Here is a 22,226-nt window from a genome sequence, read left to right on the forward strand (position 1 = left end):
ACATTTACTACTCGTACAAAATACATTTTATAGCATTGCAGGTTTGACTACTAACCTTTCAGTAGTTTTACATAATCATATTCAGTTGCATGACAGTAAATAGCCTCTATCAATGATGGAAAACTCACAGACACAGAGGGTTTAGTTACAGCAAACATTTTGTTTGTTCAGCCTTTTTCTTTGTGCACATTATTGGAAAACATTAAATACTTGTGCTCATTAAACAATTGTCCTTACACATTGTAATAGAAATTACCATGAAGGACTCATCAAGTCAATTAGTAAATTAACTTTATTAAGAGTCACGCCAGTGGAAAGGTTACAACAAACTCTGCACACTCAGTACAGGTTGGTCAGAAGCTCTACGAGGGGACTGTCCCCAGGCACCTTTTATACTAGGATACACACAACTCACACAGACACGATTTATCCTCAGCACGAGGAGTTTTGGGTACAAAAGAGAATGTGTAACAAGACACCTGCTCCTGATAAAATTCTCAGAGGCTATTTCTGGGCGTTCACCCAAGTAAATCAAGGTTCTCTCTTGGGTATTGCCGGAAACTTCTTGTGAGCACAAAGGGAACTAGTTCTAAAACAATTTTGCAAACAATACACCACACTCATATTGCCAGGGTTAAACAATTCATAAGCTTATGTTATAATTTCTCCACAGCATTTTACAAGAAATTATGACTTGGAATAACAATATGGAACAATGTATAGGTAATATATTATATTAGCTTCAACTCTTTAAAGTCAATTTTACTTTATGTTTAGACGAGAATCAGAGCTTGAAGTCTAACACCTCACACACAGTCTTTACATATACGTCATCTGGTTGAGGCTTCCTCTTGCTGCCTGGCTGCAGGAACTTGTGAATGGCTGGTAGGCTTTTCATCTTACCTTGAAAAGCCTGAAAAGAAAACCATTCACACCCAATCAAGAATGAATCAACTGAAGTATCCATGGATCTTTTTACCCTTCTTTTAAATCTGCTGTGTAATATGTCCTAATCATCTATCCTTCCTCCCAGGGTGTGCACTTGTTTTTCTCCCCTTTACTGATTTGAAAGGCAATTACTGGTAAAAGAAATATGCCTCCACTAATCCAATGCTTTGAGATTTGTGGGAAGTACTGAAAGAGTGTAGACTTCATGAGAGAGGAGAGATTATTGGAACACACCCAGGGTTTTGTAGCAGTACATTTGAACCGGTATGTCCAGTCATATTGTATACTGATATCTAACAAATGTGCTGTGGAGCTGGTATGTGATATTCATATGCTACTGGGGTTATGTCAACCTCTAACATGTTTTGATGAGACTCAAATGAAACAAGATGATTTGACTAATGATTATTTTGTCAAGAACAAAATACATTTGTAATCAACTTTACCTTAACAGCAGGGAATTTGGAAAGAATTGTTGGAAATTTCTCCTCCAACATCAAGGTGGTTTCAAGTAGCTGGACATCAGCACAGCTCAACTGAACACCCACCAGGTACTGGGAGCCAATTAGCGCCTGTGAGAAAATCACAAGCACAGCCTCTTTATACAATACAACTTGTACAAACGTGCCAACCTTCTTTTCTGTTGCCTAGCAAACATGGTTTGTTTCAATTGTTATGCTAATATAATAGCTTAGATTAGATTTCCTCCCTGAGTGAGCTCTACTCTTCCCATCTGGCCAAGGCCCAAATCATACAGTACCTTCTCGAACACAGGGAGGTAACGGCTTGTTGCTTTCCTCTCTATCTCCTCCAGTTTAGTTTCCTTGGTGTCAGGCGGCATGAAGGGCAACGCCATCATCATTTGCATCAAGTCCTGCACGCCCTCAGCATACATGTCAATCCTAAAAGTAAATGAAAACCAAACCCTTTGAAACCATAGCAGATTTCCCTCATTGTTTTGTACAAACAGCTTCACTTATGTCTCTGCAATACAACCAAACAAGTAAATAAATGTTAGAATTCAATCATAAAAAAATGTCATACATACATGACTCGTTCTTTTAAGTCTTTCCCATAGAGATTGTATTTCCCTGCTATGTAGTTCAGGATAGCCTTGGTTTGAACCAGCTTCATTCCATCCATTTCCACCAAGGGAACCTGCTCAAACATGAGTGCTCCATCTTTAAAAAAAGAAGGTTAAACAATGAAACACCCTTCAAAACAATGAGCATGTTATCAGATTTCTATTTACCATTGTGACCAAAACTTACCACTCAACAGTTTTACATATTCCTGACGCTTTGTTATATTCACTTCTTCAAACTGTGGACATAAAATGTACATTTTAATTATGACAGAACATCCAGTTCAGTGATCTATCTGTGGGCATCACATGTTTGTCTAGCCACTATTTCAACTCATGGAAACGCCCTACAGTCAAATTGTGTTTTATTTGCTCAGCCTACGTACCTCAACTCCAGCAACTGCTAAAAGCCATCGAATTGACTCCATTCTCCCCCTCCCATTGAAATAAGTCAACACCACTTTTCCAGACATGGTGAAATTGAAGTTTACTGTAGGAAAGAAATAACCATATTCCATTACGCTTTCACGTGTGTGCAAATTCAGCATTGTTGCGCTAGATGCATTGCAATAGATTTGGTGCATGCATGCCTGTCAAATACATTGTGAACAGACTACTCTGAAACTAGAACACTGAAACATACACAAAAATAAAGCTGAAAAAAAGCATTACAAAACACGCGGATGTCTGTGCAATTATCAACCAAAAATTTCTAGATAAGTCTAAGAAGTAATACTGACCTTATATATCGAGAGACAAGTATGCACCTGTTATGTGTGTGAGCTCCGAATAAGTTAATTTACAAAGTTACGAAACGCTTCTAACGAATAAGTGAAACTCAAGCACTGTCATATGACCGACATGAGAGTTGAGTTGGAGATTTGCATGTCTGCAAGGCATCATGGGTAAAATAACAAATGCATTGTGAAACAAACATATTAGAAGGCAAATCACATATTCTCCGTCTCCCTCTTACAGAAGATGTCATAGACAACAGTATTTTAAAATACGACCAACAAAAATAATACAAACCGTAACTGCAAATCGTATGACTCTTTCTTGATATATAAACCGACGAGCCAATCCTTTACTGCGGATGTGAGGGCGATCTGGCTGCGACATCTGTCACCCCATTGATCGCTAGGGTTGATTCGGCTGATCTGGCTGGCTAGGCGGGTGTCCCCTTCCTCCCTCACCGCTCCATGTGCGTCCCTCCCGAAGCCCCGCGCTCGGTGGAAGAGGACGAGTTTCCCGGACGAGCATCGTTGGTATACGCGTAGCTGCACTCCCTGCTAGAACCTCCAAACAAGCTCAAGGCCCATTTGTAGGAGAAACGTAGGGAAGTCAAGCTCCAAGACTTCAGACACATCCAAATGAGGCACTGCACGTGGCAGTCTGCCTTCTTTTGGAAAAAAAAACTGTTCTGGACCCAAGAGCATTCATTGTTCTTCTCCTGGCCACAACGACCCTTCATTGTAAATAAGATTTTTTTCTTAACTACTTAATTACTAATTCAGACGATATACACACCAATTACTTTATTAACTGTTGTTAATGAAATGGTCATTACAATACCACATAAATAAAATGTTAGCAATGGCATTTGGTAACTGGCAGTTATACATGTTTTTACAATTTGGCCCAGCAGATAAACCAAGTCAACGTACAATCTCTCAATAATTTTTTTTGAGAGCCACACAATTCATTACAAAGATAAAGATAACACTAAAGCCAATTGTGTCATCAATTCTGATTAAAATAAAGCACAGTTATTGATTTAGAGAAAAAAACAATGAATAAAATATAAAAATGATCAAGTGTTTCCTGTATTCCAGAATGTCTCATGAAAGAAAGCACCAAGAAAAACATGTAAAAAAAAAGACAAATTGGCAACAGAAAAACAGTGTTGGCCAAAATATCACAGTGATATTTGCAATATAAAATGCATATAGACTGGATCGTGGGGACGTCATGGGGCCGTTTTACAAAATCTATGGAACAAACATTTTAAGAAGGGGTTGAGAAAGTTATGCTATGCAATAAACAAAAAAAATGGTATGGAATTTGTCACTGAACAAAATGTGACGACACCAACATTTTGCAGAGGTCATTTATCCATATAATACACACACACACTGAAAAAGTTGTACATTGAACAATAGACACAGATTAATACAAAACCAAGGTTATTGCTGTATAACATGTACATACTTTGATATGAAAACATACATTTTTCCTTTTATAGGGAAAAGACAAATCTGAAGTACTGAAATAACACAAGTGTCCCAAAGAGGCCACTAGCGGTGTCCATATTTGGCAGACCAGTCTGTGCGCCCATGGATGGCCTGTGCTGGGGGGCGAGACCGTAGGCCAGGCGTAGTCTTGGTGGGCGACGGCACATAGGACGAGGCACCCATCTGACTTCTGCTAGACGACCTCCAGGTTGCATAATCTGTGACAGCAGAGACAAGCCACATTATCACCTTACAATAGAATTACGTTACTACACAGCACCTAGCCTGGATTGACAACTGTGCATCGAGACTATAAAGATCCCTCACTTGATGCTGTCCGGTCCCCTATAGGTCCCTCACTTGATGCTGTCCGGTCCCCTATAGGTCCCTCACTTGATGCTGTCCGGTCCCTCACTTGATGCTGTCCAGTCCCCTATAGGTCCCTCACTTGATGCTGTCCAGTCCCCTATAGGTCCCTCACTTGATGCTGTCCAGTCCCCTATAGATCACTCACTTGATGCTGTTGAGTCCCCTATAGATCACTCACTTGATGCTGTCGAGTCCCCTATAGGTGCGAGTTGCACTCTTTGGCCGGCAGAACCAACCTCTTTTTTGTAATAGTTCGGTACATATCCGCTTGGAAGAGTATTTGAACCTGTGATTGGGCCATCAAAGATAACAGGAAATGTACCTTACATGTAATACTGTTAGCACACACCACAGATAGACATCACCCTAGCTTATACCACACAGCCCTCTCACTAGTGTAGTAGGATGACAGGTGATAAACATGCAGGACATTGGTCCCAACACAAATCATTACCATGAGTGCCTCGGTTAGGAAGTGTTCCTCCAACAGGAATTTTGCTGCCCCAGAGGTTGCTTTCACTGTAGTTGGAATTTATTGCCATATTCTTTTTAGTACTTAAACCTGCAGGGTTAGATGGGATAGATTAGGAAATAGAGTTTGATATGTAATTTCCATTGCAACAAGCTGCCCCTTGTGGTTCAACAAGACTACATCATCATGACTCAGCAACATAGCCACTCCTGAGATGATGATCATTGATAATCAGGTGCTGAAAAGAATGTGGTTTCATCCAGGTTTGAAAACCATTAGGCATTCTATATCAGAGCATGTACATATGCTTATGGCTCTGATTTGGTAGAAAAATGGCAGTTACATCAAGTTCAAAGTTTACTGAAAAAGAAGGCTCAATGCCGATTAGTGACCTCATTTTATGATAAAAACTACCGTTAAAACATTTGGGGTCACTTAGAAATGTCCTTGTTTTCCATGGAAACATACATGAAATGTGTTGCAAAATGAATAAGAAATATAGTCAGAATGTTGACAAGGTTATAAATAATGATTCTTAATTGAAATACTAATTGTGTCCTTCAAACATAGCTTTCGTCCAAGAATCCTCCATTTGCAGCAATTACAGCCTTGCAGATCTTTGGCATTCTAGTTATCAATTCATTGAGGTAATCTGAATAGATTTCACTCCATGCTTCCTGAAGCACCTCCCACAAGTTGGATTGGCTTGGCCTGATGGGCACTTACCATACGGTCAAGCTGCTCCCACCACAGCTTAATTGGGTTGAGATCCGGTGACTGTGCTGGCCACTCCATTATAGACAGAATACCAGCTGACGGCTTCTTCCCTAAATAGTTCTTGCATAGTTTGGAGCTGTGCATTGGATCATTGTTCTGTTGTAAGAGGTAATTGTCTCCAATTAAGCACCGTCCACAGGGTATGGCATGGCGTTGCAAAATGGAGTGATAGCCTTTCTTCTTCAAGATCCCTTTTACCCTGTACAAATCTCCCACTTTACCACCACCAAAGCACCCCCAGACCATCATATTGCCTCCACCATGCTTGACAGATGGCGTCAAGCACTCCTCCAGCATTTGCGTCTCACGAATGTTCTTCTTTGTGAACCTCAAATTTAAATTAATCTGTCCATAACACTGTTTTCCAATCTCCCAGTCTGTTCTTTTGCTCATCTTAATCTTTTATTTTTATTGGCCAGTCTGGGATATGGCTTTTTCTTTGCCACTCTGCCTAGAAGGCCAGCATCCCGGAGTCGCCTCTTCACTGTTGACGTTGAGACTGGTGTTTTGCGGGTACTATTTAATGAATCTGCCAGTTGATGACTTGTGAGGCATCTGTTTCTCAAACTAGACCATCTAATGTACTTGTCCTCTTGCTCAGTTGTGCACCGGGGCCTCCCACTCCTCTTTCTATTCTGGTTAGAGACAGTTTACGCTGTTCTGTGAAGGGAGTAGTACACAGCGTTGTACGAGATCTTCTTTATTGGCAATTTCTCACATGAAATAGCTTTCATTTCTCAGAACAAAAATAGACTGATTAGTTTCAGAAGAAATGTCTGTTTCTGGCCATTTTGAGCCTGTAATCAAATCCACAAATGCTGATGCTCCAGATACAAGTTGATGTTATTTTAAATGGACAGATAATGTGTCTTCTTTCAAAAACAAGAACATTTCTAAGTGACCCCAAACTTTTGAACAGTAGTGTACATTGGCAATAACTGAAAGTGTCTTGTTAAAAATATCCACTTGGAAGAAAGGGAAGGTTTTTGTATTTTCTACCTGGTAGATATCTTGACTGCTTCAAGTAATACTGTTTGGCAGAGGCTGTCCTTGAAGGCTCCTGGTAGGACATGGCCTTGTTCAGATTCAAAGGTGCATCCTCACCTGTCGTCACCTGCCCCTTAACTTTGGGGCTGCTAAAATCCAAAACATTTCCGTACCTGAAAGGCATAACAGAAATACATAAAGCCCTTATCTGAAAAGATCAGACTGATAATGCACAGGTCACTGGGATAACGCAGGTTAAAGCAGGTCACTGGGATAACGCAGGTTAAAGCAGGTCACTGGGATAACACAGGCAGACAATCTCACCTGCTCAACGTCTCCTCTCTTCGTTTTTCTGTAGGAAAGTTTGTTTTGCCCAGAAAACTTAGTGAGGTCAGCTCAGTGTCCTCAAAGTCATCCCACTCGTCACCCTTTAGGAGGCCTGTGCCATGGCCCCATCGCCGGCGTCCTCCACCCTTAGGTTTCGTCTGATAGCTTAAGAAGTTGGCATTCTCAGCCTCCTGGGTCAACTGTTAAAAAAAGGAAATGGTGTATTAACAATCTCTATGGAGAGAGAAAGAAGAAAAACAGTTTAATTACATTTATGAAGAATTCATCAACTTTCCATTAAATTTTGTATTCAGTTAACGACATTCCACTGATGAATGCTTGCCGTGCTCAAGTAGCCCTGGTTGGTGACTGAAAACTCACCTGGCTCTGCAAGCTCTTGTCAACAACGTAAGTTAAGCGGGTCTGTGGGACCATCTCAGTCTCCTCCTGCTTCACCATGCGGTTGGGCTGCTCTCGCAACAGCTTTGAGTGCCTCTGGTACGATGGAACTGGGGTGGGGGCTGAGACTGGGGCTGGATGGATCTGTTGCAGGGGCCTGGACGAGGTGAAATGCTGATTTGGGGGCGCTGGCTGGGGAGGGGGCACTGGCTTGAGCAGCAGCAGTGGTTGTAGCTGCTGCAGGGGCTGCTGTAATGGTTGTGGTGGCTGTGGAGGTAGGGGACCTGGCTGAGGCCTGCCCTGCTCCAGGATCTGCTGAGGAGTGCCCAACGCCTGACCCACGTAGAAGTAAGAGTACCTGAGGGCCTGCAAATGGAGAATAAAATAATTGATTGGCTTTGAAGGATCCCAAAGCAGGACATATTAATCAATTGACATGCCATTAAAATGTTAGAATATCTAACCTGTTTAGCAATGTACAAGCTAACATAGCTTTAAATCTGATAATTATTTCAGTATTCACCATTCTATCAGTGGATGGTAAAATAACTATTCTAAGGATCCATTCTAAACATTTATTTTAGCCTAGATTATAACAGAGATATGCCCAAGCCAAGGTTTGCTACATGGGCAGAGGCTGGCCTCTTCTTAGGGTCCCACTGGAGTAGGTCTCTCATCAGTTGGATGGCCTCAGTACTGGCGTTGGGGATCAGACTGCTCAGATTACTGGGGACACACTGGGGCCAGCGGAAATTCATGGCTGCTGACAACTGGAAGCCCTCCAGCCAGTCATTCTAGAAGAAGTGGATCCAACACAATGATTATTGACCTGCTTATTTTACCATATAGTAATAAAATAGATGTAACCATTTTTTTGATGTTATGACAAATAATCTGTGAAGTTTGTCATTTCAAAAGCACATTACACAAGACTGATCACATCTTCAGTGAGGTTTGATTTCTGTATTTAACACCACCACAAGACATTTTACATGATGATGTGAGGACAGTATAGCTTGCTTTTGGCTGACATTCTGGATCTAACAGCCCCAGAGAACAAGGCTACCTTCATTGGAGTTCCCAGGACTTGGCAGATTTTGAAGATGGTGTCCACTTCACTGGAGCCAGGGAACAGAGGCCTGAGGGTGTAAAGCTCTGCCATGATGCAGCCCACAGCCCACTGGTCTATGGGAGAGCTGTACGAGGTGGACCTCAGCAACACCTCTGGAGCTCTGTACCTGGAAGACACCACAGGGAAGGGAGAAGGTCTTTATAGGCTGGTTGATGCTCCCCATGATAAGAGAAATACAAGAGGTTTAATGTCACAAATTGACAGAAAATTTGAAAAATAAATTCAGATATAAATATGGTGTCAGTAGTTAGGTTTCCATCCAATTGGCGAAGATTCTAAAATTCGCATTGAAAATATGCGCATTTTCCCACCAGTGGTGTTTCCACCAAACTGACGTATGTGATGACGTAGTGCACACAAAATGCGTATGTTTTTATGTACCGGATCAAAATCTAAAGTCCAAAGTGTTTCCATCGGACTTTCAACTCTATCAATAGTTTTGTCACAAAAAGTGTTACATTAAATAGCCAATGTGTCTACTCTGGGCTTGGCACGTGCGCTCTAGCCAACAGCTCACAGATACAGTACGGGTAGGCTGGCCTACTGTGTATGATGAGATTATGGATAAGAGCGAGAAAAAAAAAAAAAATTGTCAAATGGCATTCAAGCATCGATCATCATGTCACCAGAATAAGACCCTCAATATTTATTGGAAAGCAGCATCAAGCTCATCACTCTGCACTTTCACCACCCTGTGAAGATCATCATAACTTATTTCATCTGTAGCCTTATAAACTGCATGGTTTCCAAAGTCGTAGTGGGAGGGCCAAACACCATATCATCGAGTGACTCAAAGTTTACTTTGATATGTGTGAGGGAAAAATTACGTGTTCACCTTATTTGTTTGAGATTAATAGTTTAAAATGATTTACTTAACTAATATTGTAGTAAGATATTTCCTTCATCCTGAGTGAACTGAGAGGAGTGTTTTGAAGCTGGGGCTGGCAACTGATTAAGTGATGGCTAAGTAAAAACCTACAGATGGCATTCCATAGATAAAAGATGCGGTGGGTGTCTCCGAGATCGAGAGAGCCTGGAGGAACAGAGCAAAGGCCTCAGTAGTCCCAATCTTCCTGGCATCTGGGAGACAGCACCAGAGGCAGATGACCATAGGATGAACCCAAGTATATGGGGGGGTGGGTTGAACCAGCTATGACTAAGCAATCTTGGTACGAGATATATAAGGAACAGCATGGTCTGTAAAGGGTAGGCTCTCAGCCTAACAGTCAAGACTGTTGAGTTGACAGTTTCATTATTGCAATAAGATGATTGTTTGAAGAACTGACTAAGTCTCTCTCAGTACTGAAATTCCACGACATATGATGGTTATTATATCAATATTTGTGCATAAAGGCGTTTCCAACGCCATTTCTCGCATTATTAACTTTACCGACATAAATATATCCCACCATGTCGAATTAACAAATGATCTGTAAGCATTTAAATCGCGTGATTTATTTTTTATATACGGTATGACTTCACTCGTATAAAAGCTGTGGATAGAAATGTGGTTAGTGACACATAAACCCATCATATGGAGGTAACAAAACTAACCATCTCGTTGAAACATAATCTGTGTATGGCGGCCGAGATCTTATCTCACGGGCAAGCCCAAAGTCAGCTATTTTCACAAGCTCTGGTCCCATGCACAGAAGATTCTCAGGTTTCATATCCCTGTGAAAGAATCCTAGGGGGAAAATCATACAGTGAGCATACAAAGTAAAGTAAAAAGCAAGTAAAAGTAAAAAGCATTAGCAAAAAGTGCTAGTGTATCATTCTAATCATACCATGCTTATGAATAAAAGCTAATCCCTGCAGTATCTGGAACATAATATTTCGCACGGCAGATTCAGGGAACAGCCGAGACCTGTAACATGATACAGATAACAATATATGAGCTATGATTTTGACCTACTGACAATTATCCCCAAAGCACTAAACCCATTTCAAATAGCCTAAATATAGGCTATGTGAATCAAAAAAAGCTATATTTACCTGTCTTTCATTAGTTGATACAAGTTCTCCTTCATGTATTCAAAGACAAAGTACAAGTGGTCATTTTCCCGTATAACCTCCTTGAGTTTGACCACATTCGCGTGGTTGAGTTTCTTCAAGGACTGAAAGGAGTGAACAAATTAGATGGTACCTTAGCAACCAGGGAAATAACCTCAATCTGTAAATCATCAAAAACAGCTCTGCAACACTCCATCATGGCCAGACTTAGATACCACAGGATGCTGCTGAGGGGATGACAGCTCATAACAATGGCTGAAACGGTGCAAATGGAATGGCATCAACCACCTGGAAACCATTTGTTTGATGCATTTGATACCATTCCAATAATTCCGCTCCAGCCATTACCACGAGCCCATTCTCCCCAATTAAGCTGCTGTCGGCCTCCAGACTTAGAAAAATAAAAAGGTAAGACAGAAGATCTGAACCTTAAAACCGGCATACAACAAATACACTATAGTTCAAAATAAAAATATTGATTGACAATCAAAGCATGAATAAACTGTATATCATCTTGGGTACAGTGTGGGGAACAACTGGTATTTCTTAAGGTGCAGCCTTTAGGGATTTCTTTATGCTTTATAACTCAGGTGTAATAAAGAAAACTAGAGCAGATCATAGTAAATGCAGGTGAAGTTTTCCCATGCACTGAAAAGGATGGAGGTAAATGGAGGCACCATGCCATAGTTTTGAGTAGAGGGGAAAGTCGTTATGGGTCTTGGTGGTGGCACATGCTATTTACAGCTGACATTCCAACCAAGATCCCTGGAGGGCTGGTTTTCTTCTAGAATGCTGCTATACTCCTTTGGATTCAAGCTCTCAGCAAAGAATGAATGTCTGGGTCTGAGTGAGGAACTAGAGAGTTAAAATCCAAAGACAGTACACACAAGAGTCACCTTCTCGATTCTTTGTGTTGGTTTCTGTGGTTTTGAGTAGAGGTGAAACAGTAGACAACTGAACAACTGAAAGCATAGGCTGTATTCTTTAGGCTGCCCTATACCGGTGTGGTACAGTGCCTCCCTTTCCACCACTGCTGGACAAAATCCTAGGGGAAACACTGCACTAGGTGGAGCACTTTACCCACAAGCATCATATCTGGGAAGGAGAACTTACTATGACCTCACGAAGATTCATGCATTCCTCCCATGAGTAGAATTTTCTCTTCATTCTGAAACAAATATGTAATCATTTCAGCGTAACTGAATTAAAGGACCAACATATCATAGATCATACTTTTTATTGTAAATCATATCGGGACTCTTTTCATTGATATAAGAAGTTTGATGAATACGTATAAAATGTATGATTGAAAAGAGCAGGTTTATAACAGGCAGAGGCCCTGTCCATTTCAATCTCAAGAGAGCTCAAGAGAGCACCAACATCATAAATTTATGCAACTAGTCTGTGGCTGCCGAACCCCCCACATACCTCCTGTCAAAGTTATAACTAGAAGCCAGACGTTTTTATGATCCTGCCCAAAGGTACTCACCAAAAGATGCCTTTTTTTCAACTCAGCCAAATAGGTGGGCCTGTCAGTCATCCGTACACTTTCATTCGTCGACATCTGCCTAGACAGCTGTCAGCTTAACCACGCGTGGGATTGGCCACCGGCTAATGCCATTCCTAGCGAATCCCACAGGCACTGACAGCTAATTTTACTACACGGCTTAGCAGCTACAACAACTTGTAAGTTGAAGCCATTCCAATTTAGGTACCAGAGGATAATATGTAACCTACACTATACACCAACCCTTCAAAAGGTGGGACTGCAATTGCACACAGAGATCACAGCCTTCTTTTTTTCATACTAACAATGCTATGACAATGTCCACTCACTTCTTAATTGCGACCAGTTCTCCTGATTCCAGGCTGCGGCCGAGGATGACTGAGCCGTAGGTGCCATCCCCGAGTTGCCTGAGCGTGGTGTATCTATTCATGGTGCTGCCCTCTCCTCAACATCGCCCAGGAGCAGATCAGATCAATACGTGCTGAAGGAACACAGAGAGGTGGTAGGTTGAAGGAACACAGAGGTGGTAGGCTGGCAGCCTCCTGCAGCAGTTGAGTGTAACCAGATGTTCCTGTGACAACAACAGTGGACCACAGGCACAGCTGGAGGACTCATGTTGTCATGGGCTTCTTGCCTCATCCTGAGGAAAAGGGATGGGAAGGGGTGGGGTGTCATTAGAGGAAGCCATAGAACCAATCACAGGGGAGAAATATACACTTATTTTTCCGTTTCCAGACAATACAAGGAATCTGAGACAGATGGTTTCTAATTTCATGCAAATGATCTTCTGACTAGACCTTCAACAGACAGTAGTCAGACTGTTTTAGCCTATTTCATTACTAGCTACCTAGCAAACGTTACCTACAGGGCTGGCATGCATACGATTTTAAGAGTAAAAACTGTCTGGTAAGATTTCTGACCAGAATGTCATGTTATGTTTACTGCTGCAACGAGAAACAGATGTTGCAGTCGAGCTAAGGTTAACGTTAGCTAGACACACGATCAATCTTTGACTTCTGCTGATAATAATGACAAAAAGCAAAGTCAAAATAGTTAAAAAGACACCCACCCAATCCGTTTCAACTCGAATAACGGACATTTGAAGACAACACCAATAAACTACTTGTATAGAGTCGAGCACACTCACTCACATTACCTCCAGGCCCATCACAATAAATCACAGCTGCTCGACCAAGGGCGTCGCAGATTTGCGTATTCTACATCAGTGGTGTTTGACGGAGGTTGGCAACCAATGTTATGTCACATTACCGCCATCTACTGGACTTGGTGTTCTTACCACATCTGACCAAGCCTGCGTACAAAGTGTATCATCTCTGCTTTGACCAATGATTTATATAATGCCGCGTTCAAAAGAACTGGGAACTCGGAAATGTCCGACTTCAGTGCGTTCAAAACAACTGGGAACTCAGAAAAAATACGACTGCGAAATCGATCTGAACGTGACAATAGCATATGCAATCCTGGGTTTATGCCATGTTCAAAAGAACTGGGAACTAGGAAAAATATATGGCCAATTCATGACGTCAGTGGTTTGAAAGCCGGAGCTCTGGAAAGAGTCCCGAGTTGGAATTCCAGCCACTGTTCGGCCATTTTGGCACTCCCCAGAAGGAGCAGTCCTCCATAGCAATAAATGGAATTCTACGGTATTTCATTAAATGTTTCAAGAACAAAATTACATGTATTTAAGATACATTTTTTTTTGTAGTGGGGACAGTAACAGAACTTTCAAAAAACTATACTTTAAAGAAAATGTTTTATATACTTTTTAATCTTTTATTTTTCTGTTTATCTCACATAATATATAGTAAAAGTATGCATTAATGTGTCCGAAATAGAATCAAGGTGGCAAAAACAAATGTAGACATTAATAAATGCATTTCTATAGCTTCCAAAATATTTTTTACACCGTGAGGGAGGGCCAAGATGGAGGTGTGGAGGCTTCAGAACAGTGCCCTCCGGGAGCAGCTAGTGTATATATAAATCATTAGACCTGACACCAACCCAATCTTCAACACATATTGCTATGTCATATTGTTATGTTGCGTCAGTTGGAGTTGACTAACGTTAGCCTCTTCAGCAGCTTCACAGTTAGCAAGCTTCACCAAGCTTTTGTAGCTGCCAACCCACCCTCCCTGCTTGGGTCCAGGTGACCTTTCCTTTTTCTACCCCCTCCCCCTAAACAAATCAAAATATATTTTATATTTGAGATTCTTCAAAGTAGTCACCCTTTGCCTTGATGACAGCTTTGCACACTCTTGGCATTCATTCTCTCAACCAGCTGAAATGCATTTCAATTAATAGGTGTGCCTTGTTAAAAGTTTATTTGTGGAATTTCTTTCCTTCTTAATGCGTTTGAGCCAATCAGTTGTGTTGTGAAAAGGTAGGGGGTATACAGAAGATAGCCCTATTTGGTAAAAGACCAAGTCCATATTATTGCAAGAACAGCTCAAATAAGCAAGTAGAAATTTACAATCCATCATTACTTTAAGACATGACGGTCAGTCAATACGGAACATTTCAAGAACTTTGAAAGTTTCTTCAAGTGCAGTTGCAAAAACCATCAAGCACTATGATGAAACTGGTTCTCATGAGGACTGCCACAGGAAAAGAAGACTCAGAGTTACCTCTGCTGCAGAGGATAAGTTCATTAGAGTTACAAGCCTCAGGAATTGCAGCCCAAATAAATGCTTCACAGAGTTCAGGTAACAGACACATCTCAACATCAACTGTTCAGAGAAGACTGCGTGAATCAGGCCTTGATGGTTGAATTTCTGCAAAGAAACCACTACTAAAGGACACCAATAATAAGAAGAGACTTGCTTGGGCCAAGAAACATGAACAATGGACATTAGACTGGTGGAAATCTATCCTTTGGTCTGATGAGTCCAAATTTTAGATTTTTTGTTCAACCTCCGTGTCTTTGTGAGATGCAAAGTAGGTGAAAGGATGATCTCTGCATGTGTGGTTCCCACCAGGAAGCATGAATGAGAAGGTGTGGGAGTGCTTTGCTGGTGACACTGTCAGTGATTTATTTACAATTCAAGGGACACTTAACCAGCATGGCTACCACAGCATTCTGCAGCGACACGCCATCCCATCTGGTTTGGGCTCAGTGGGATTATAATTTGTTTATCAACAGGACAACGACCCAACACACCCTCAGGCAGTGTAAGGGACGATTTGACCAAGAACGAGAGTGATGGTGTGCTGCATCAGAAGACCTGGCTTCCACAATCCACTGACCTCAACCCAATTGAGATGGTTTAGGATGAGTTGGACCGCAGAGTGAAGGAAAAGCAGCTAACAAGTGCTCAGTCCCTCAAGACTGTTAGAAAAGCATTCCAGGTGAAGCTGGTTGAGATAATGCCAAGAGTGTGCAAAGCTGTCATCAAGGCAAAGGGTAGCTACTTGGAAGAATCTAAAATAGAAATATATTTTGATTGGTTTAATACTTTTTTGGTTACTTCATGATTCCATATGTGTTATTTCGTAGTTTTGATTTCGTCACTACTATTCTATAATGTAGAAAATTGTCAAATTAAATAAAAACCCTTGAATGAGTATGTGTATCCAAATTTTTGACTTGTGCTGTATGCTGGGAGTGTGTGATTGGCTGCTTTTAGGGTGGGACAGGGGTGAGGGTACCACTTTTTTTTAATGTTATGAAGTTTAATCAAATAAAACATTTGGGTACATCTTGCAGGGTAGCCTAGTGATTAGAGCATTGGACTAGTAACCGGAAGGTTGCAAGTTCAAACCCCAGAGCTGACAAAGTATAAATCTTTCGTTCTGCCCCTGAACAGGCAGTTAATCCACTGTTCCTAGGCTGTCATTGAAAATAAGAATTTGTTCTTAACTGACTTGCCTGGTTAAATAAAGGTTTTTAAAAAATTGCATAAAGTGGCTTTTTCATTTCCTTCATCTGCACTGAACAGGTAAAGCTAATTCCCAACCATATTGCTTTAACCAGTCCTGTTTTTCCAAGTTGTGAGAAGAGAAGATGCCAATTCAGACTATATTGAGATGTACCCTAACTTTCTCTTTCATAACAATAACACCCCCTACATGGTACAATCGGGAATCAGGATCACTCTAGGATGGAACGATTTTAGCAAAAGATGCTAATCAGGGAAGGATGATACTTGTTTGTGTGGCCCATGTACTAGCCTACATGTATTAGCCTACAACAAGCAGAAAGGTAAAAACTTCTGTGATAAGAGTGCTGATATAGTGCATAATAGTTAGTCACGTGGTGTATTGACGTCACGCCCACACACCGTTGTAAGTGACTTTCTAGCTACACACACTCGTCAGCACGTCGTCGAAATGGCTGCATTTCTGCGATCCCTCAAATTTCCACGTTGTGTTGTCCGTTTTTCTGACCGTGATCTGTAGACCCTTTCCTGAAAACGTTTACGGACAACAGAAGAGCTTACAGATAAGCCATAATGGTAGCTCAATGTCGTTTGTTTTTTAGGCTAATCCTTGCACACGGCTACTTGTTGTCGAGCTAGCTAGCTAACGTTAGCTAGGAAGTATGGTCACTCACGCCTACTGCTGGTGGTTGCATGACGTGTCCCGTAGTCGTAAACATGCATGTAAAACATGCCACTTTTTAATTAGGCAAGTCAGTTAAGAACAACTTATTATTTACAATGACGGCCTAACACGGACGATGCTGGGCCAATTGTGCGCTGCCCAATAGGACTCCCAATCACGGCCGGTTGTGATACAGCCTGGAATCTAACCAGGGTCTGTAAGGACGCCTCGAGCACTGCTTTAGACCGCTGCGCCACTTGGGAGTCCCACAATGATACGAACTAGTTAACGTTTGCTAACTAGGTAGCTACTGGTAGTTAATGTATTGATACATTAAAGATGAATAGACAAGTTAACTGTCTGAAAAGTACATTCAGGCAATGTGGCGTGCTAAACCATGCTTGCTTCCTGTTTGTCACATGTATAGGTAACGTTAAATTAGTGCCTTGCCGGGCAGAGGCAAAAGCCAATGCAGTTCGTCTCCAGTTAGCTACGTGTTCTACTTAACGTGTGCACATTGTGCATGCTACACCTCTAAGTAACTTTAACCGTGATCCCATCCTCCTTGAATATTTGTTGTGCTTGTCTTTCTGTCCAACCACATTACTCCCATAAACAAAGCTTGCATTTGGTTAATGACTTAAATATTTGCTGATTTATTTCAACCCTATTTGTTAGACATTTGTTTGTGATTCTCTGCCATGTTTAGGCCTAGTTATTTTAACAAAACATGTTTTTTTCTGCCCAGGCTGAAAGCGTTATCAACTCTCTTGGCATTGTAGAAGATCAAGATGGAGAGAATGGAAGTACTGATGATGCAAACCTCCACGTAAGATTACTTATTTTGAATTGTTATTTATTTAGCCATTATTTAACTAGGCAAGTCAGTTAAGAACAACTTCTTATTTACAATGACGAGCTACCCCGGCCAAACCCTAACCCGGATGATGCTGGGCCATTTGTGCGCTGCCCTATGGGACTCCCATGGCCGGTTGTGATACAGACCGGAATTGAACCAGGTTGGGCACTGCTGAGATGCAGTGCCCTAGACCGCAGCGCCACTTTAGAACCCCACAATACAAAGTCTACACAGTTATTGTTACGTCTCAGGATTGCATGATAATGAAGTCTTTAAATGTAGAAATCCATATTGATTTTTTTTTTTCATGATAGCAGCCATGCACTCAGTTATGATTAACAGAGCTGACACAATGGAGTGTTGTAGCTCATGATTTGTCATTTTGTGTGTGTACACATTAAAGTCTTAAAGGCACCAGGTGTATTTTTTGGGGGTTGGCTGAAGATTATGATCACTTGCCCTGAGAAATTTTACAAGCTTTTTACATGCAGAAGTGCTATATTATATTGGCTGCTATTCACCTACACATAGGGGAGGAATCAGAAAGATCAGTACTGGATTTCTTTGTGTTTTGGTTGGTCTCAGTATAAAAAAAAGCAGGTCTTAACTTGCCGGATTTCCATCAATTGTCAGTATTTTATTTAAACAATGGGGAGGAACTAGAAAGATCTGTTTTAGGCTACTGGAATGCTTTCTTGTTTTCACCTGCCCACTGGGGTAACCTCAGAGCAGGCTAAATTTACTAGACTACTCACTACTTGACCCAGGCAATAAGAAAACGCTTCATGTCAGTCACTTGTACATCATTGTCCATATGTCTAGGTGGAGCTCAATGTGTTCAGGGCCCAGTGGATGTCTGAACTGAAGCCCAACTCTGCGTCCAATGGGGGGAACCGAGGACTGTCGTCGAGAGCTGCAGACTTGAAAAGAAAACAGGAACTGGCCCGGGAGGAAAAAGTCAGCCATTTAGAATAGTAGTTTTACAACAGATTTGACTGCATGCTAATAGTTGTCTTCACTATCGTTACTATATTTTGTTTCTTTGTCTTAGGCCAGAGAGTTGTTCCTTAAAGCTGTTGAGGAAGAAGAGAATGGAGCTGTTTATGAAGGTATGCATGTCTGTGAGACAAGTTGGGAAAAGCAAAATAGCACTCACTTTTGAAAATTAGTATTTTGTCTCAGTATGGTTAAAATTATGGACCTTTTAAAGGGATGGTTCACCCAATTACAAAGTGACACATTGGTTTCCTTGCCCTCTCAGCAGTCTATGGACAAGGTATGACAGCAATCCATGCTTTGGTTTAGTTTAGTAATGTTTTTGCATTTGTGGCAAAACTCATTCAAGTCATGGAACTGATCATTTTTTTGTGTGTCATGTCTAAAGGAGTCCCTTGATGGATTCTATAGGGCTTGACTACAGGTAGGGGCCTCAGTCACTCACTGGTTTCTATGTGATGTGCTAATGATCATAGTATGTATCTAAAATGGATTGTGAAGCTCAACAAAGTATTTTATTGATGATTTATAAAATGATGCGGCAAAAATACTAATATCAGTACCATGACTTGAATGGGATTCTTGTGTGACTGTAGTTGGGATTGGGAATAATGTTTTTACATAAAAGCACAGCTAAACCCTTTTCCTGCCCTAATTTACAGCAATTAAGTACTATCGCAGGGCAATGCAGATTGTGCCTGACATTGAGTTCAAAATCAACTACAGTCGTTCCCCTGATCCAGATGGCGGGTAAGTCTTTTCATCTTAATACTTTTGGCAATTTGTAACACTACATTGAATACCGTACACATTGAAAGTGTGCGCCATCTGAACTCCTTGTCACTCCTCTGTTCCATACAAGTCCTACCATGTGTGACACTGCATATCTGTTTCCTAAGCAATGAGAATGACATGGATGGTGAAATAGAGGATCTATTGGCCTACTTCCATCAGCAGCTCACTCTGCAAGACAACTCTCTGAAGATATGTGTTCCTGAGGTGGATATGGCTCAGATGCACATCTCAGGTAGGGAGAGCTCAGGCAATCATAATATATGCCATTTAGCAGATGACTTTATCCAAAGCAACTTAGTCATGCGTACATACATTTTACAAATGGGTGCTACTGGGAATCGAACCCACTACCCTGGCATTACAAGTGCCATGCTCTACCAACTGAGCTACAAAGACCACCACAATTCAGGTCCTAGACAGAAGACATGAATAACATGTAAAAAGTAATGTTGGCAACTCCCATAATATGCTCCCACAGTGATTTATTAAGACACACGGGTAAGTCTTCAGTGTTTCTATCCCACTGGGATCTTGGGTCAGGATGGAAACGTCTCAATAAACCGTTGTCTGGAAGCATATTAGATTGGCACTACTCTATTATTACACTGTATTTACGGTCTGGTTTCTGTCCCCAGCCCTGCCCCCAGAGGTCTTGATGTACATCTTCCGTTGGGTTGTGTCCCGTGATCTGGACCTGCGTGCCCTGGAGCAGCTCTCCTTAGTCTGTAGAGGCTTCTACATTTGTGCTAGGTCAGACCATAGACTATACAAATCCATCATATTTTCAATGAACATGGCTTGGATTCATTTTAATTCATGCCAGTGCTGTGAATGACTGGTCCTTACACTGGATCAAAACAGGCTCCTAAATGACATATTGGTTTTTCAAATGGAACAGAGATGATTATTTCCCCTCTGTGTTGATATTTCCTCAGGGACCCAGAGATTTGGCGTTCGGCCTGTCTGAGAGCGTGGGGCCGGAGCTGTACCAAACTGGTGCCCTTCAACTCCTGGAGGGAGATGTTTCTTGAGAGGCCACGTGTGCGCTTTGATGGTAAACATTTAAGGAACATTAGTTATTTATCTTTCTTAGAGAGAGAAAATCCCTTATAAGTGGGATTGTTTCACAGACTTGTCTATTTCCTCAATACCAATGCACAGTTGGCATGTCTAGCATAAGTTGCATAGCTAAAACTAGATTGAATTTACCAAATAAAACAATCTGTGGTTTTTCAATATTGATTTTGAAGGTGTTTACATCAGCAAGACGGCATACATCCGTCAGGGAGAGGAGTCCCTTGATGGATTCTATAGGGCTTGGCACCAAGTGGAGTACTACAGGTAGGGTCCTCAGTCAGTCACTAGTTTCCTTGTTGTGATATCCTAATGATCTATCATGCAGTCAGATAAGACTAGGTGTACTGTTTGTCCCCAGATATCTGCGTTTTTTCCCTGATGGCCAAGTCATGATGCTGACCACACCTGAGGACCCACTGGTCACTGTTCCCCGTCTACGTAGCAGGAACACCAGGTCTTTAGAACACAACATACACTCCAGACTTGGACGACAGTGTAACATTTCAGGGCAATAATAGTTAGTTTTTTGTCAAAACGATTTGATTTGTAACATTAATGGCTTTAATTTTCCCTTTACACAGGGTGGAGTCCATTATGTGTGGTCATTATCGTCTGTCGCAGGACACAGACAATCAAACCAAAGTCTTTGTTGTTGTCTCCAAAAGAAAAGAAGAGGTGATAACTTGATGTGGAAAGTTATTAGCATATTTTCCATTCCTGTTATAACTTAAACCCAACAAGATAGGCAGTTTCCTCACACATTAACTGGGTCAACTGGTGCAGTGCAGGACACATAATACAAGGAGAAAATTACAAATGACCTAATTGTTAACACTTCAGACTCCTTAGACCCGTGTCATCGTCCACAGATGATTGAAAAGTGATTTGTCTGTCCAGTTCTGACTCCCTGTGTGTGTTCTCTTGACAGAAGGTGGCAGAGTACCAGAGAATCTCTCGGTTCTGCCGGCGGAACCCAGCGGCGCCCGAGACAGAACACAGCTTTCATGTGGGACTGCAGTTGTCCTCCGGGGGGCGCCAGAGCTTCAACAAGCTGAATTGGATCCACCATTCATGCCACATCACCTACAGGTAATACACTGGTTATCCAGGGTTTTGATTTTGACAGCATTCAGTCTATGAATGTCATTGCAAGAGAAATTATTGGGGACATAAAATGTTTTATTAATGTTGACTTTTTCCTGCAGATCCACCGGCGAGACAGTTGTCACTGCCTTCGACTTGGACCAGATGTACGCATCCTTTTACTTTGCACGTGTGAAGAGCTACACAGCATTTTCTGAACGCCCATTGTAGGGCAGCTGAGACAGAGTTTACACATCACCTAGACTAAATGCATACCTCTCTTCCTGTTGGTTTGTGTCTGAAATGTTTTTTAATGAATGTATGTATACCAATCAACTGCATCTGCTTCTAATCTTATGGTGTGAGTGGGTCTCACAGCCATTATGTTTTTGGCTGTCACAAAAAAAAAAATCATTCCTTCTTTTAAAGACTGGATCGATGTCCAGAATGATGACATAAAATGGCATTAGTAGGATGTTTTTCACCTGTTCCCAACAATTAACCTTTTCACATTTTTGTTAATTCTGTAGTAAACTATGTTCTCCCATCTGGGAGATCAACTGGAATAAACACATGTGGGAACTACGTAGTTGTTTTTCTTGTCAGA

The 22,226-nt window shown here is 41.5% G+C and overlaps 3 protein-coding genes across 12 annotated transcripts; 1 reads left to right on the top strand and 2 right to left on the bottom strand.

Annotated features, from left to right (window-relative positions):
* Positions 1-274: 274 nt before the first annotated feature.
* On the bottom strand, positions 275-2,935 carry LOC118402757 (glutathione S-transferase 3-like). The gene is made up of 7 exons (XM_035800967.2): positions 2,773-2,935; positions 2,419-2,522; positions 2,220-2,271; positions 1,997-2,129; positions 1,709-1,850; positions 1,395-1,520; positions 275-913 (listed from the first exon to the last, which is right to left on the bottom strand). Exons 2-7 carry the CDS (start codon positions 2,503-2,505, stop codon positions 785-787), a joined length of 669 nt encoding a protein of 222 aa, XP_035656860.1. The 5' UTR covers positions 2,506-2,522; positions 2,773-2,935; the 3' UTR covers positions 275-784.
* A 620-nt stretch (positions 2,936-3,555) lies between these two features.
* LOC118402758 (serine/threonine-protein kinase ICK-like) lies at positions 3,556-13,554 on the bottom strand. Of its 9 annotated transcripts, none has more exons than XM_035800972.2 (14): positions 13,406-13,554; positions 12,579-12,730; positions 11,856-11,910; positions 10,725-10,846; positions 10,517-10,596; positions 10,284-10,416; positions 8,664-8,835; positions 8,224-8,391; positions 7,580-7,963; positions 7,196-7,398; positions 6,884-7,044; positions 5,090-5,197; positions 4,814-4,921; positions 3,556-4,484 (listed from the first exon to the last, which is right to left on the bottom strand). In XM_035800972.2, the coding sequence occupies exons 2-14, from the start codon at positions 12,677-12,679 to the stop codon at positions 4,330-4,332; spliced, it is 1,950 nt and encodes a 649-aa protein (XP_035656865.1). In that variant the 5' UTR covers positions 12,680-12,730; positions 13,406-13,554; the 3' UTR covers positions 3,556-4,329. The 9 variants fall into 9 exon arrangements, with proteins under 9 accessions (XP_035656865.1, XP_035656862.1, XP_035656863.1 ...); XM_035800969.2 differs by having other exon boundaries at positions 12,579-12,889; positions 13,406-13,548; XM_035800970.2 differs by having other exon boundaries at positions 12,579-12,889; positions 13,397-13,539.
* A 2,998-nt stretch (positions 13,555-16,552) lies between these two features.
* On the top strand, positions 16,553-22,204 carry fbxo9 (F-box protein 9). 2 transcript variants are annotated; one of them, XM_035800978.2, is made up of 13 exons: positions 16,553-16,721; positions 17,558-17,638; positions 18,491-18,625; positions 18,720-18,777; positions 19,327-19,414; positions 19,564-19,691; positions 20,095-20,209; positions 20,395-20,513; positions 20,710-20,800; positions 20,895-20,990; positions 21,118-21,211; positions 21,465-21,625; positions 21,742-22,204. In XM_035800978.2, exons 1-13 carry the CDS (start codon positions 16,719-16,721, stop codon positions 21,848-21,850), a joined length of 1,278 nt encoding a protein of 425 aa, XP_035656871.1. In that variant the 5' UTR covers positions 16,553-16,718; the 3' UTR covers positions 21,851-22,204. The 2 variants fall into 2 exon arrangements, with proteins under 2 accessions (XP_035656871.1, XP_035656872.1); XM_035800979.2 differs by having other exon boundaries at positions 21,468-21,625.
* Positions 22,205-22,226: the final 22 nt, after the last annotated feature.

The sequence above is a fragment of the Oncorhynchus keta genome, chromosome 24 (assembly GCF_023373465.1).
Source record: "Oncorhynchus keta strain PuntledgeMale-10-30-2019 chromosome 24, Oket_V2, whole genome shotgun sequence".
NCBI lineage: Eukaryota > Metazoa > Chordata > Actinopteri > Salmoniformes > Salmonidae > Oncorhynchus > Oncorhynchus keta.